The 16,385-nt window shown below is 37.9% G+C and overlaps 2 protein-coding genes across 3 annotated transcripts in view; one reads left to right on the top strand and one right to left on the bottom strand.

The window, feature by feature from the left end:
* The first annotated feature begins 1,047 nt into the window (after positions 1-1,047).
* On the top strand, positions 1,048-5,914 carry cyb5d2.L (cytochrome b5 domain containing 2 L homeolog). Its single transcript, XM_018246973.1, has 4 exons — positions 1,048-1,384; positions 2,271-2,411; positions 4,672-4,855; positions 5,468-5,914. The coding sequence occupies exons 1-4, from the start codon at positions 1,108-1,110 to the stop codon at positions 5,685-5,687; spliced, it is 822 nt and encodes a 273-aa protein (XP_018102462.1). The 5' UTR covers positions 1,048-1,107; the 3' UTR covers positions 5,688-5,914.
* A 939-nt stretch (positions 5,915-6,853) lies between these two features.
* The window catches only part of ankfy1.L (ankyrin repeat and FYVE domain containing 1 L homeolog), a 37,016-nt gene continuing 27,484 nt past the window's right edge, over positions 6,854-16,385 (bottom strand). For both annotated transcript variants that reach the window (XM_018246971.2, XM_041582280.1), the window contains exons 15-25: positions 16,260-16,385; positions 15,445-15,563; positions 14,693-14,849; positions 12,303-12,503; positions 11,247-11,423; positions 10,264-10,411; positions 9,783-9,873; positions 9,344-9,468; positions 8,754-8,900; positions 8,510-8,600; positions 6,854-7,810 (exon numbers count right to left, since the gene is read on the bottom strand). The exon at positions 16,260-16,385 is cut by the window's right edge and continues 43 nt beyond it. In XM_018246971.2, the coding sequence (XP_018102460.1) occupies positions 7,678-7,810; positions 8,510-8,600; positions 8,754-8,900; positions 9,344-9,468; positions 9,783-9,873; positions 10,264-10,411; positions 11,247-11,423; positions 12,303-12,503; positions 14,693-14,849; positions 15,445-15,563; positions 16,260-16,385 (1,515 nt within the window). In that variant the 3' untranslated portion in view covers positions 6,854-7,677. The remainder of the gene's footprint in view (positions 7,811-8,509; positions 8,601-8,753; positions 8,901-9,343; positions 9,469-9,782; positions 9,874-10,263; positions 10,412-11,246; positions 11,424-12,302; positions 12,504-14,692; positions 14,850-15,444; positions 15,564-16,259) is intronic.

Genomic DNA, 16,385 nt, shown 5'->3' with positions numbered 1-16,385 from the left:
AAAAATACTCGGCCTTCGGCCTCGTACTTTTATATGATCATGAAACTCCTCAGTACTTTTATATGGTCATGAAACTCCTCGGTAACTTATAATATCTTTATATTTTACAAGAGGGGGTACTTTATTCAATATATTATGCACATGTGCACCCTTAAACATATCAGCCGAGCACAGGCAGGGTCATTCTTTTAAAAATACACTATTATTTCCACAACTGGAATGTGGGCTCTAATAGCCTGCACTTCTGGTGGGGGAAATATATTCTGGGTGACAGGTACCCTTTATTGGGATATGGTTATCACGGTTAAAAAAATCAATACTGGTTGAAGCTGGATCACTGATTCGCAACCTTTTTGCTGCCCCAAACAGCTAATAAGGGAGGTAAAGTGTGTCCGTGGCAGCTGTCAGGTTGGGTCGTTGATGTCTTCGGAGTAACCTCACCTCACTCAACCTTGCCAAGCAAGTGGATCTTCATTTGTATGGCCACCTTTAAACAAGACATTTGTTGCCAAGAAATTGTTTCTTTGTAGGTGCTGGATCAGCAGATACCAACTTTTAAATCTAAATAAAATATTGTCATGTTTTAATGTGACGGGTCCTTTAAGAAAAATAACTATTTAAAAGGCATGGGCAAAAAAAATAAAATCATTTCTTTTATTAGGCTTGTGGTGCACTAAGTTCATGTTTAGTATACAAAATACAGCATTTCTAGCATTATTCTATCTTAGACTTTAATTCCCCTTTAACAGCTTCAGATGGGAAGAGATGTATCTTGCCCTGAACAAGCAACATTCATTTAACAGACCTTTGCAACATTACATTTGCCAATAATAGTTCTATTTCTTGCACCACTCTGTCCCTTTGTTGCTGGCCAAACGCTCAGACACGTATAAGTATCTACATTATTGTTGTCACAGTATAAAGAGAAAGCTGCCACTGCAAGTTGTTACTATACGGCGCAATACAGGAAGCAAACGTCATAGTCCTTCGCGTTGCTTGAGAGCAGAGTGACGCCACCAACATATGCCACGCCCACTGCAGGATACCGGAAGAAGCCTCAAGGTTTGAGCTGTGCTATGCGCAGTCTCTGTCAATCTGTGTGCCCCAATGCTCGGATACCTGGCAGCTGGTGCGCTATGTCTGGCAGCGGTGCTGCTCATGCGCCTGGATCACTTGCCGCTTCTTCATATCCCCGGGTTGCGCTCTATTTTCCCGCAGCAATGCGAGCTCAGCGGGGGGAGACTGATGAGCAAAGAAGAGCTGTCCGCTTATGATGGGGGCCCTGGGAGCGCTGGCATTTACCTTGCCGTTTTGGGGCAGGTTTTTGATGTGCATAAGGGCAGCAAGCATTATGGCCCGGGGGGCTCGTACAGTTTTTTTGCAGGTACCACTGACTGTCAGCCTGAGCAGCCTGGCACGCAGCTTGTTTGACACTAAGGAGGGCACGAATGGGAATAGAATATTCTATGAATCGCTAGCCTTGGGATCTTTTATGCACAATGCTTGGGACCTGGGGCTTCTGGATAGGGGGTTCATGCACAATTTGGAGCCACTAACTTTCTTTAACATTAAAGGGCTCGTTCACCTTTAAATGAACTTTGAGTATGATATAGAGAGCAATATTCTGAGACAATTTCATTTTTTATTATTTCTGTTTTTTGATTGATTGATTTAGCTTTTTATTCGGCAGCTCTCCAGTTTGCAGTTTCGGCAAACTGGTTGCTAGGGTCCAAATGACCCTAGCAACCATGCACTGATTTGAATAACAGACAGGAATATGAATAGAAGAGGGCCTGAATAGAAAGATGAGTCATAAAAAGTAGCAATAATAATACATTTGTAGCCTTACAGAGCATTTGTTTTTAGAAGGGGTCAATGGAAAGCTGGAAAAGAGTCAGAAGATAAAGAAAAATAATTAAAAAACAATAAAAAAATAAATAATGAAATCCAATTTAAAAGCTGCTTAGAAATGGCCATTCTATAACATACTAAAAGATAAGTGAACCTCCCCTAAAGAGAGATAGTTATACTGCTGATATGGATTCATGCTAGCTTAGTTATCAGGCACAAGCTACTGGCTAATTATTATACAGAAAATGGACAACATTGTTTAAATAGGACTATATTAAAAATGGCGTTTCTGTATTTCACAGCGTTCTGGATAATGCAATTCTAGATAATAGATCCGATACCTGTAAGTGCAATCATTATATTGTATGTATGGGGATTTTTTTCTAGGGGAGTCTGACCTTTCTTATTTTGTTTTAAAGGGAAAGACGCCTCTCGAGCTTATGTAACTGGCGACTTCACGGAAAAGGGTCTTGTAGATGACGTGACAGAGCTCTCGCCTTTGCAGATGCTGCACCTCCAGAACTGGCTTTCCTTCTATCAGCAGAATTATATCATCCTAGGTATTTTATTAACAGCAATGCGTTGGTTTAGTTGAGTGAAAGTAGAGAGCCAGTGTAATGGTTTGTACTGGGACACAGCAGATATTGGGTGGTGTGGTAGGTGCTTTGGGAATAGTATTTGAGATGCTGAAGAAAGGCAGCTTTTTAATGGATTCAGAAACAAATACAAACCCTTAGGCTAGGGCCAGACAATGTTGGATCTCGGCCTACGCTCTTCCGCTCCTACAAACGCATTATTTTGCTCCAATATCTTCCCGCCGTTTAAAAGGCAAGAGAAGCAGCAGGGCAGCGGGTTCTCTGACTGTGGAGAATCCACAATGTAATACATAGTTTGGCCCTAGCCTTAAAGAGATACTGACACCAGAAATTAAACCATTTGTACATCGATCATAGTATTGGCTTTGTTTGCTACTTATAATTTTGCCATAAAATATTTGTTTAAAGCTTTTACAGTCATGTTTAGGAACTTCAACTAACTATTACTTACAAAAACAAACCTCTCCGCAAAAAACGATCAACATGACCTATAGGTAACTTTTATTGTAGTTTTTTAGCGTCATGTGACTTTAAAGCTTTGGACAACTGAATGTGACAGGTTTCTGCACTCAAATTATATATATTTGTTTTTTAAATTACATTTTAATAGGGTTTGGATATGGTGCATCATTGGTGGTACCATGGAGTGGCCACATTCTCATTTGAAATCCATTTTATTGACTTACACTGAATCTACAAATTAAATATTGTTATATATTTGTATCCAGCACTACCAAACACAGGCAAGAGGCTGCATGTTGCTTCTTACCTTGCATTAAAGGACAAGGAAAGTCAAACCAAAGACGTAGGCTAGAAATGCTGTACATTATGTTTTGGGTTTCTGTACTAGCCCAAGGCAACCACAGCCCTTTAGCAGTAAAGATCTGTAAAGATGCCCCTGTAGCTCCCCATCTTCTTTTCTGCTGATTCACTACACATGCTCTGTGCTGCTGTCACTTACTATGTTTAGGGACCCACTCACAATATACAGTACACATAGAATATAAATGTCACAATATAAGGCTGATTAGTAATTAATACAGATAATTACTACACGACAGCACAGAAACCAGTGCAACTAGCATCAGAATTTAATAATCAGCCCTGTAGCATCAGCTTATGTTACAGACAAACCTCATTTTCTGCTTGATAATTTGTGACCACCCCTAAGCTTAGCTTCTCAACAGCTGCTCAGAGCCCACTGAGCATGTGAGTGTCGCAGACACTTTCCAAGATGGTGACCCCCTGTGACATGTTTGAAGTCCTGGATCATTGCTGCTATTGAGAAGTTGAAAATCTAGGCTGGTGCAATAAATTCAGTATATAAATCATGGCATTTTTAGCCATATTCATTTTTAAAGTTAAGTTCTCCTTTAAAGGTTTAGCACAGTGGTATAGGGATAATAGAAAAAAATAGCTATGTTAACGTATGCATCAATAAATGCCTATTTATGAGCGCTTAGGATATTAGCACACAAGACATTTCATTTTTGGTTGCGCCAAATCATTTGTTATACAGGTGACTAAACAAAAAAATATTTTGCTTTGAAGAAAATTGGAACCGAGGTGTCCTTGCCAGTAAAAATGCATAATCATGAGATATTTCTCTATTCTGCATTATCACATTGTAATTCTACTAGCAAGGATATGCCAATTCCAGTTCAATGGAAGATTCACCCCAAGCTTTAGACGGTAAATTCTACAGCATAGTCACCTCCTTTCTCTTTTGTTTCTGTTATGTTTCTGAAGAAATGTTTCTTATAACTATATACAGGTATGGGACCTGTTATCCAGAAAGCTCGGGACCTGGGGTTTTCCAGATAATGGATCTTTGTGTAATTTGAAACACAATACTTTACTAGAAAATTATGTAAACATTTAATAAACCCGATAGGCTGGTTTTGCCTCCAATAAGGTTAATTATATCTTAGTTTGGATCAAGTACAAGATACTGTTCTATTAATTTTATTTAGAAAAATAATTTTTAAAGATGTGGATTTTTTGGATAAAATGGGGTCTATGGGATATGGCTTTTCTGTCAGTCAGAGATTTCTGAATAATGGGTTTCCGGATAAAGAATCCCATACTTGTGTTTTTTTATTTTTTTATTTACTTGGCGTGTGTTCCTCTTGACTGTAATAGTATCGTATTGTGTACGGTTCTGCATGTACAAGAAGGATATATTTGGCCAACATTGTCAGCCATTTTTTATTTTCTTTTTAAGGCAAGTTGACAGGAAGATTTTATGATGAAAGTGGAAACCCAACAAAAGCTCTAGAAGATGCCTTAAAAGTAATTGATACTGGCTTAAAGTTAAAGGAGGAGAGAGAGGAGGAGAACAAGCAATTTCCACCCTGTAATTCTGAATGGAGCTCTGATAGTAAAAGAGTTTGGTGTTCTAAAAACAGGTAACCAGCAATCGATTAATAGTGGTGTGAGCAGAATTCCAGTTGATAGGCACACCCTTGCTTTGTGCTTTCTGTGTTTAAACTGGAAAGTCCTGACTATGAAAGTTCATGTAACTGTTATTAGTGGGACATAGTATGTATAATTACTCAGTGGTATTCACACACACATGTCAATGCTGCAATACAGTAATTGATAGTTTCATTCCTGATTAGTGTAGATAATCTGACAAGGTTATGCACAACGTTTTAAAGGAAACTGCTAACTGGTTGCTACAGATTTCAAAAGTAAGATACTTTTAAATAAACCTTTAAATGTTCTAAGTAATAATTTAAATCATTTTGTAGAATCAAGTGTTGTTCATTTGATATGTTCCCATGGGCAGTAGTATGACAGTAGTCAGTAGACTCTGGGGGGGCCAGGAGAAAATGTCCTGACTGTTTTACAATTATATGAAATCATATCAAATCAAGGATTGTGATAGCTAAAAAGAAAAAAAATATTCAGTGGGGGCCCAGTAATGTCATATTACACCATACAAATTTGTAGGAAGAAATTATTGGAACTTTTTAATTGGCACACACTTCATTCAATAATATATTCTGTCTCCTCAGTGGGGGAATACACCGGGACTGGGTTGGTGTCCCCAGAAAGATGTATGTAGCAGGCACCGATGGCTACCGCTGTGTGTGTGTGAGAAATTTTGGCCCTTCATCAGAGCAGCCAGACTCTACTGAACACAATGATCGAGGGGACCTGGACAATCCTTTGCTGCATGAATATGAGGACTGTAACCCACTTTTTGAGTGGTGTTTCTTAAAGAATGGGACCTAATTATTCCATGAGCTGCAATATAATGTTTCCATATCTGCACTCTTCTAGGACATTCTAAATGTTTTTTTTGTTCGTTTTTTTAAAAACCTCTGCATACTACATGTAGAAGCTTTATTTTTTCTAATGTAATGGTAAAACGGTAATATGAATCTGTAAACCCACTTTGTGGTTTAGTGTGAGAAAAAACAGGGGAAATAATAAAAAAAAAAAACAGTAAAAGCTAAAAAGGTGTTTGAGCTGTATTCTTTTGCACTGCATTGTATTAATGCACATCTTGCATTGAAAGCATAAAGGGCAAGCCCCTGTTCTTTAGCCTGCTTTGAGGAGGACTTTTCAGCATTTATGTGATCTTTATAAAGTGATTTCCATGTGGTCATCCAAACCACATTTTGTGGACAAAATTCTGAATTCACTTTCCATTCTGCACTTAGATGTCACTGAACTGCCCACATTCCCCCTCCCATCTCACCATCTTATTTTGTGGCCAGTGCATGTCCATGTACATCAGGTGCCCTATTCTGGTGGCATGTAAAGGTTGCATTAATAGCATTGTCTACAAAATAGTACCTGTGTGCTTGCCATTGATTGTGAATTCCAAGACTAAAGAAAACAGGATTGAAATAATTATTATAGTGAAAGTGATGTTTATTTTGCTTGAATAACATCATAAAATAGGATTTGGAATTATTTCTTGGGGTGACAGGTCCCCTTTAAATACATATCAGTAAGCGTGTTCAATACTTATTCCCTGGGCCGTTCCACTTTTACACATAACTTAATTTCTGGACTTATTTGTTTTGATTTCTATGTATGTGTGGATTACTTGAGTTGTTACTGACATCTGGTGTAAATGTCATGTCAATAGCCCCATTAGAAATATAGTTACTGAGAAAAACAGATGTGTTCAATACTTATTTTCCCTGTTGTATAGCAGGTGGTGCACTGATCTGCCTACTAGAGGCATCGCAGGAGTCAACAACATCATATTTAAGAAATATTGATAGCGTGATAGGGAAAGGCTGTGGATACAGAGAACTACTACTACTACTACAAGCAGTTAGGATGAATAAACTGGACCTGTACTGGAAAGGCCCACAACATATAACTGCAGGCACAGAATTTTCCTTTAGTGTACCTTTAATTAAAGAAATACAAAAAAAAACGGGTTTATTCCTCGGAGTTTAGATATTTTAATTTGTATATCAAAGTTTTAGGCTCATCATATAGTTTTTGTATGACACATTAGCGTTTGAACAGTTTCACATCTTTAACTTGATTCTATTACACAGAGCTTTTCATATAATTTTAGGGAGGAGATCAGTTAGAAACATCAAACACAGAAGAAAAAGGGTGAAAAGCTGGTAAAGGCAGATATGCAAAACTTAAGCGGCCATCTATTTGTTGGTAAGTACTTTGTGGAAGCCACAATTTAAACAAAGACTGTGGGACTTCCATAGAAAGTTTATCAAAAGAACTGGAGCGCTGCAGTGGTTTAATTAGAGTGGTGGTTATAAAGCTTACAGTTTAAGGCCACAGTTTCATTGGCTTTATATGCAACAGAACCCTGTATATATTTATATATTAAAAAACTCCTGGCATACCATCTTCCCAGATTTTAGGGATTCTAATTACACATTTTACAGAGATAATGGACAGAAAGGACAATGTGAATAAGATGATTGTGGAGAATTCATTAGCATAAAGACATTTTCTTTAAGTGAGCACTGATATCATTTTTTGACCAGCCCAAGATATCGGGTCAGTGTTAAACTTCCAACACATTTATTACTTGACTTTAAAAAAAGCTAAGTCCAGTTAGCATCTAGCAAAGCCTATACATGTACAATCATACAAATCTTTATATACTGGAATATATAATAATATGGTCCAATCTGTCCATGGTGGAAGAGCAAACTGCCGCTGCTTGGTTGTCCACTTGCTTGACAGAGCTGCCATCTTTAACAAAACCAGGTATCCTTTCCCAGGCATACTAAGAGACTCCACCCAGAGTCAGCACATCAAAGCAGATGTCGCAAACCCGAACAGGTTTGTTCAGATCAAACTTTATAATGGGAATCTCCTTGGTTGAGCACTTGGAGCAAAGCAGACGTCCACAATGGCGGCTGGGTGAGGAGTATAAAAATATACATATTAGATTGTGTAACAGTTTGATTATACAAACATAACTATAATTGTTTCTTTGATATTATTCAAGCAAATTTGTCTCTTTTGTCCTATTTTTAAGCAACTGTCATGGGTAATAAGTCTATATTTATCAAACTGGAGTCTTTAAAGTAGAATGAAATCACAATTCACTGCGAGGGAGTGCCAAAGTGTTGGAAAAAAAGAAATGCATTATGGCACCACCAGGTTTCCTTTCTGAGTTAACCCGTGGCAAACTTAAGACTCAACCATGCACACATTTTTAGATTTTACTCTATGGCACATGCACAAATCTAAATCCATATAAGGGACACCTGGGAAAGTTAAGATAAGGCTGCTTTAGTTATTGGATTCACTGGTAGTGACTGTTATATTTATATCCCCTTGTGAATTAATCTTTCCTTGTCCTTTAAGAGTGACAAAATGCACAACTTATGGCTTACTTTGTGACCTCACTGGGGTACTTTCTGGCATCACTGAGGCTGCAGGTATAACTTCCTCCTTGTAGTTATAGTTATGCTTTGAATTTACTATATTTAACGGTCCTCTGAAAAAGTTTGGCTTTGAATGTTTAAAGACAGGTAGTACCAACCCACTTTCATTACTTTTATTAACTAAGTTTATGTTACATGCACAAACAATAAAGGAATTATTCTTACCAGTGGTGCTTCCTGGTTGTGACTCCGAACTTTGCAACACACTCATAACAATTTGAGCCGTCACACCAAGGGGGTTCCTGAGAGAGCATATCTAAAGTAAAAATAATTAATTCAGACTGTTGTACTTACTGAGCAGCCCATTACTGTTAAATCATCAGACTTATCGTACCATACATTACTGTTAAATAATTAGACTTATGGTACCATACAGTCACAAAGAAATTTCATAATATTACCTACTCACCTAAAAGTCTAAAAAGAAGCTGCTTGGTTGCAACCTGATAGTTAAATATATTGATCCCTTGGCTGTTATTTACTCCAAGCCTGGCACCAGCTTTCACAATAGCCCGGCAAAGGTTTGCATTTCCCTTAATATATGCTAGTAGCAGCACTGAAAAAGAATACAAAGTGTTTAAGCATAGATTATTAAGAAGAAGCCAAGGATTGAGGAGTACAATGTCACATATGTAGCTTTGCTGCCCATAAGAGACCACATGACAAAGCATCTGAAAATATAGTTTAATTCAAAAGAATGGCGAATTCTCCTGAATTCAAATATTTTGTGCCCACAGGAGATTGCATATATGTGACACTGCCCTTATTTAACCCTGGAATGGTTAAACTAAACATGAAATATTAAAACACATAATGGCCTAAAACTCAGTGATGTACAATATCGCTTCTGCATGGCAGCTGTATTTATTATTCTCAGCATAAAAAAGAATAGTTGCCAATTTTTTAAATAATTGTATAGTAAGGGAACTAAAATACCTTACAGTACAGCACATATTGAAGATAGTCCAAACTGTAATCCCATAACATTGTAACACTTACCGGTGTTTCCTTCTGCATCTGGTTTATCGAGAGGATACTCTGGCATACATTCCAAAAAAAGTTCAAAGATGGCAGCGGCATTTTCCTTTCCATATTGCCCCAAAATATGCATTGGTGACTGACCTCTGCCAAAAAGGAACATAGTTTGTTATATAGGCCTGTGATGAGACTGCTTGAGCCTCTTATTGATGCAGCAGTAAAGGTTGCAGAGGCAAAATGTGGACAAATCACTACCCTGTGACATTACAATTGATTTGTCATTATCTCCAAATATTATTGTGGACTGATACAGCTATTTGTTTTAGCCTCCTTATGTCTCTATATCTACTTATATAAATACTAATGTCACTGAGTGGACTCATTATGGAGTCCTCCATCTGAGCCTCCTCAGTCTTAGAAAAAAATCCATTAATTCTTTAAGGTGTGTTTTGCTACTTACCTTAAGTTTAAAGCCTCTGCATCCACATTGCATTCAGTTAAAAGGCAGCGAATATTGTTCAAACGGCCATGCATTACTGCAAGATGCAAAGCTGCAGAGGAAAGCAGAAAAGACTGCTATAATTTCGGCAATGATTTTTTTAGTATAGAGAGATTGAGGAAAAAGATATAATATCATGTTTATACATAATAAAAGTATATCTTAAAATGTGCAGAGGAAATAATTACAAGAGAGCATTCACAACTTATTAACCTCGAACAAAACTCACAAAATATCAGCCAGATATGGTAAAATGGGTTGAGCTCAAATCTACATAGCACAGCAAACCATGCAAAATAAAACTCCAACGTGGCCCCGTAGTGTATATGTTACTTGTGTCTCAAAGTATTTTTTATCATTAAGTCTCATATATAACATTTTTGTCAAGCGAAAACTTAACTGTAAGAACAAACAACAATTACAAAGCATACTAGTCACATACCATTATTTCCATTCTCATCTGCAGCACTGAAGTCAACACCATTCTCAAGTAGAACAGAACAAATAACTGGAAGATCCTGTTGTGCTGCTAGGTGAAGTGCAGTCTGACGATGCTTGGTAAGTTCATTAACCTTTGCACCTGCAAGAAGCTGCCAGCATACATAAATGATATTATTAAAGTGGACCTGTCACCCAGACATAAAAATCTGTATAATAAAAGTCCTTTTCAAATTAAAACATGGAATCAAATTTATTTATTAAAGCATTCATAGCTGTTGTAAACTCGTTTAAAAATCTCAGCTGTCAATCAAATACAGCCTTCCCTTTCTCTATGCTTTAGGCATAGAGGCGGGGCAAGCAATTACTTTCACTTTCCATTCAGCACTTCCTAGTTGTCACTGCTTTCCCCACATTACCCCAATTCTCTTAACCATTTAATTGTGTAGCCAGGGCATGGGAATGGACATCAGGTCCCCCCATTCTGGTGCACAAACAAGATTCTGAGATGATACAAGGCTTGCCTTAATAACAGTGCCCACAAATGGCTCCTGCCTGCTTGCTATAATTATGAATTCCCAGACTGATGGAAACAAATTCAAATAATTTATACAGTGTAATTAAAGTTAATTTTGCTTGAATAACATGATAAAATAGGATTTGGAATATTTTTTTGGGGTGGTGGCTCCACTTTAACAAAGGAGATTCAAGTAATTGGTGTTGTGCCATTTCTCTGTTCATATCATATACAACATAAAAAGATTTAAGCCTGTATTTTAGCCACAATATTATTTAACTTTTCATTTTTATGAGAAAATATATTCTATAAGGAATCTAGAAATGCCAAGAATATTACAAACATTTAGTGGAAATAAAATGTTTGTTTTTCTAGCTATGTGCTAGGTACACATCCAACGAGTAAAATTAATTTAATGATTAACAGGTTTCACTGTGTAATTAAAACTACAAATATAAGTCTATACATACCAGGTTCCGGACAATAATCTCCGATCCTGCTTGCACAGCTAGATGCAGTGGGGTTAACTTGGAGGCATCTTGAACTCTTGAATTAACATTAGCCTGGACACTTATCAGAAACAAGACACTCTCAATGTCTGAATTCTGAACTGCGACATGCAAGAAGTTCCTTCCTTTATTGTCCACCTGAGTAAGAGAGAAATAAAAACATTCATATGCAATTTCAAGCAAAACCCACAAGAGCACAAATGAGACAAACAAGCTGTACCACAGCTCACTAAGGTAACACACCCTTGAGTACCAGAAAATGAACATTACATTGTCTGAAAAACCATTCAGTCCAGAGTGTGACAAATGAATTATAATAACCTATATAGACCCTGAAGATGAGTTTCCTACTGGCTGCTAAGTATTCCAAACCAAAACCTATGAATAAAGATTGTCCATGAACTTAAAGTGTAGGAACTCTGGCTGGCTAATGTTATGCGAGACTATAGTTTTGTCTAGTAAAGATAGTTACTGAATAGCTTTTTCATAGACAGAAAGGACTGTAATGTTTAATACACACCTTAATTATTAGATATTTGATTGTGGAGTGTTTTTAAGTGGACCAAATAGACCATGCCAGAATGCCCAAAACTGCCTTCACTGAATTTTCAGTCAATAGGTTGTTTTCAGGAGTGCTGGCATGTGTTTGGGCAGCTTAAAATTGTTGTGCTGAAAAAAAAAAAAGTAGCCAAGAAGAAAAAGGCAAGATAAGGTGAACTGCATCCTGAGAAAGTTTTCCTTTGGTGATCCCTTTCAGCATCTAAAAAATGGTATCTTTAAGGAAGAACAGGACCAATGCAGATGTAATGCATAAACATGTGCTGCTTTATTCAATTGTGAACAAAATGAAGTTTATAAAAGTTAGGTAAGGCACTGTACATGTAATTCCTCACTGTGCAGGCGTCAGCCAATAGCATAAAGTCCCACAAAGTGCACTGTGATTATAAAGTAGTAATCTTGTAAAGTAACTTCTAGTAAACACAATTGCAGAAGCTATGTAAAATTGAGTCCTTTTACCTGCTCAGCGGCTCCTGGTTCCCGTTTCAGAATTGCCTCGGCAGCCTTGTTATTCTTGAAAGTCATGGCACATGCGAATGGGGTCATACCCTGCCTGTCACGAACATTCAGCCGGATGTCAGGGTGTGAGATCAATAACTGGATAATGACTCTATGCTGGTTGCTAATAGCAACGTGAATTGAAGTTCTACCCTCTGCATCCTGAGATGAAAAAGATGAATATAGCCATACCATTTTATTAAATGTGCAACATTTTAACAATTGTGAAAACTAAATGTGCATTTTGATGCAGTGAGTTTGCAGAACCCTAAGGTCTAATATTCCATCGAATAGTCCTGGCTTGAAAATTCTAATCGAATTTGAATCGAGTTTTCCCTCTGAAAAAAACTTGAATGTCAGGAAGGCAATTACCATATTCAAATGGTTCAATGGAGCCCTGCCATTTAGTAGTAAATGAACTCAGCAGGTTTTAGGTGGCAAATATTCAAATTAGAACTGTTTCCATGGTTGAGGTGTGATACATCTCACAATCGAATAGGGGGGAAAAATTAGAATGTGTGAATTTTGACACCAATAAAAATTAGAAAACTACTATTACTATTTGACCCTTAATAAATCTGCCCCTGTGTTGTGTTTTAGCAGAGGCAATTCTCAGTATTGTCTATGGCAGGGTATTTTTTTGGCATTTTGTAGCCACAAGTAGCTGCAACTATGTGTCTTCACCCTATAGGCCTTGCACCTATAGAAATGGAGACCTGTTTTTTATATATGCTATTACGTAGAGTCATCAGGTACACAAAACTGAAATAATGAATTCTAACCATGATGAGAAATGTATCCCAGAAATGGTTATTTGATCTTATGCCCCCTTATAGAGAAGCCTATTAACAATTCGAAACAGAGATGTGACAGTGTTTATTGCAACAAAACTTTTAATATTTAAAACTGTAGAACTGAAAATGGATTTGTTGTTGAACAACTGCTGATGATAAATAAACCCAGCAAAAAGTAGGCGCTAATTCCATTGAGCAAGTAAGTCTCATTTGAGTATCGTGACTCAATATTGGGCACTAAAAACAAACAGTAGATCAAATTACAAGAGTCCATTCCTTTATTACAGAAGAAGGGTATTTTCAGGTGACGCAACACAAATGGTTCTTTACTTTATGGTTGGTATGTAGTTCTAGTAATGATGTACAGCATTGCTGTCCAACTGAAGGCCGCCAACCTTTCCTTGTGTGGCCCCCACAAGAAAGTCTGCCTGCTGTTTACCTTGTGTAAATTTAAAAGGTATTAAGTATTGAGATTAACTGGCCCCTGCATTGTTTACACCTCAAATTCAGAATGTAAAATCCTGCATTGTTCACACCCATAATCCCTCCTGTATGTATTATTCTCACATGTAACACCTCTATTGTGCACACCCCTAAAACCCTGTACTGTTCACACCTCAGACTCAGACTGAAAGTGCCCCCATTGTTCACCTGTTCACTGCTCATACAAACTTCTGGAGGGGCACCAGCACTGTGTCACTGTAAAAAGTACAGTATGAACTGTTAATCTTAGAGTGGTCCTGATAGGTTTCCCTGTTTCCTGCTGTATTCTGTCTGCGCTATGCTCCCTGTGTCATACTCTGCCTGCCCTATGGTCTTTTGTATGTGTGCCATACTCTGCCTGCCCTATGCTCCTTGTGTGTGTCATACTCTGCCTGCCCTATGCTCCGTATGTGTCATACTCTGCCTGACATATACTCAGTGTGTGCGTCATACTCTCCCTGTCCTATGCTCCCTGTGTGTGCCATACTCTGCCTGCCCTATGCTCCCTGTGTGTGCCATACTCTGCCTGCCCTATGCTGCCTGTGTGTGCCATACTCTGCCTGCCCTATGCTGCCTGTGTGTGCCATACTCTGCCTGCCCTATGCTCCCTGTGTGTGCCATACTCTGCCTGCCCTATGCTGCCTGTGTGTGCCATACTCTGCCTGCCCTATGCTGCCTGTGTGTGCCATACTCTGCCTGCCCTATGCTGCCTGTGTGTGCCAATCATGTGCTGGGGGATGTTGTGCTATCCCCAGGGGCATATGGATGTAAGAGTATGTCTTAATATGACTTAATAAACTTGTTTCAAATATAAGTGATTTCCTTACAGTGAGCACCAACCATTTGGATTTTTGGTGTGCCACCACCATTGATGTGGAGATATGGTCTTAAAAGTTCTTGTGGTAACATGGGTGTGGTTTAAAAACAGGGAATGGTCAACACTGTCTTCCATTATCGATCCTCTACCACATATGCCAGAAAAATTCCAGCACTTTGAACGCTGCAAAACATTAGTTTGTGTTCTATTACTTAAAGGACCTAATTCTTCCTTCCTTTGAAAAGGATTAAACATACCTGAGTATTTACATTGGCACCAAACTCCAAAAGGCACTGTACCACCTCCTCCAGTCCCCAAGAAGCTGCTAAATGCAAGGGGGTCTGCCCATCTCTGGCCTCTTCTTCTCCTTCTCCATTTGGTCCAGGCTTTCTAGTGCTATTTACATCACAGCCACTGGGAGCAGAGTGATAATAATCAAACAACTCAAAATTATAGTCAGCAATTGCTTTACCTTGCACCTAAATTGCAGATGCTGAAAAATACTGTCATGGTATAGGAACTATACCACATACATTCACCTTTTACTTTGTAAGTTATTAAACAGGGCCATCCTTATCTTTTGTATCAGCTGTATTTTTGTATGTAATCTGTATGTTCACTGTATTCCATTTATTGAAGAGCACTGTGGAACATGTACTTTATAAATATGTTAATAATAATAATTAATAATTATTAAGCTATTTTATGTAACAAAACAAATAGACCAGACCCATTTAGCCCATGAACTGGGAGGTGTAATCCGCCAAGATTCACTGATTTGCCAGGCTTGTCTAACAAGTGTCTTTTCCATGTTTGGTCATAGTAGAATGGAAATCATCTGGCTAAAGGTAATCTAACCAAGCAAGCAAGAATATGCATTTGTCCTAGTAGTGTAATTTGGAAAGTTGTCTGAAATTAATTTGCGCTAAAGAAATATCTCACACTGCTCCAAAAGTATCAATAATTTTTTCAATGCAACTGAAAAAGTTCAAATTAATGTCTGTCTAACCTGCGAATAATAAAACAAGCAATCTGCTCTTTGTTTTCATCAATTGCTCGATGAAGTAGTGTCTGCTGACATCCACTTGGCCCTGGCCCCCAAAATGTAGCATCACATCCATGTCTTACCTGAAGAAGAAATAAAACTGAAAACATTAGCGATTGGTCAACATTTAAATAATTATCTAAGCTAATTTTGTCCAGTAAACATCATCTTTTCTCTGTCTTATCTACACAAATCCTTGTGAGTATTCATCATTAGGGGAAATTCCAGTTCAATATCATTTTTAAATTTAAGTGCTGTCCAATTTATTACAAAGCAACAAACACTTGTTAAGGTGCAAGCTCTAAATTCTGGACATTGCAGTTTTATGTTGCACACCCGCGATTACAGGCGTATGTCATGTAATGCAAAGGCTATTTTTTGTGATTCTGCAACCTTTGACTGTACCCTCAATAATAGACTCAAATGCTGAACACATCAGCAAGAGAAATAATTCCTAACCAGAAGACAACCATAAAAAAGAAAATCTTAACCTGGTTTAATCACTTGGGGCCCATTAGGCTTTTTCAGTCATCACAAAGATTAGCAGTTGTATTACATAGCATGTTGCAAGATATACTCATATTCACATTATATCAAAGTACGCCTTATGCCTATTTTAGAATCTTGCAGTCCACACAGTATAGAATGGCAAGTATAATTTCTTTAGCCACCCTGCTGAAAAGGAATACTGTAGGTACAGCCTCATTCACATAAGCAACATACATTTCACTGACCCTTTGATAACAATTAAATGCACATGGGTAAAGTTATGGACTTACCAGAGTTGAGGCAATATCCTCCTGCCCATTCTCTAGTGCAAGCCACAAAGGGGGGTTCCCTTGTTCATCAGTAACAGACATATCAGCACCTCTTGTACAAATAGCGTCCACCACTAAAGGAAGCTG

Source organism: Xenopus laevis, chromosome 2L (assembly GCF_017654675.1).
Source record: "Xenopus laevis strain J_2021 chromosome 2L, Xenopus_laevis_v10.1, whole genome shotgun sequence".
Taxonomy (NCBI): Eukaryota; Metazoa; Chordata; class Amphibia; order Anura; family Pipidae; genus Xenopus; species Xenopus laevis.
This window is presented reverse-complemented; position numbering and strand designations above follow the sequence as displayed.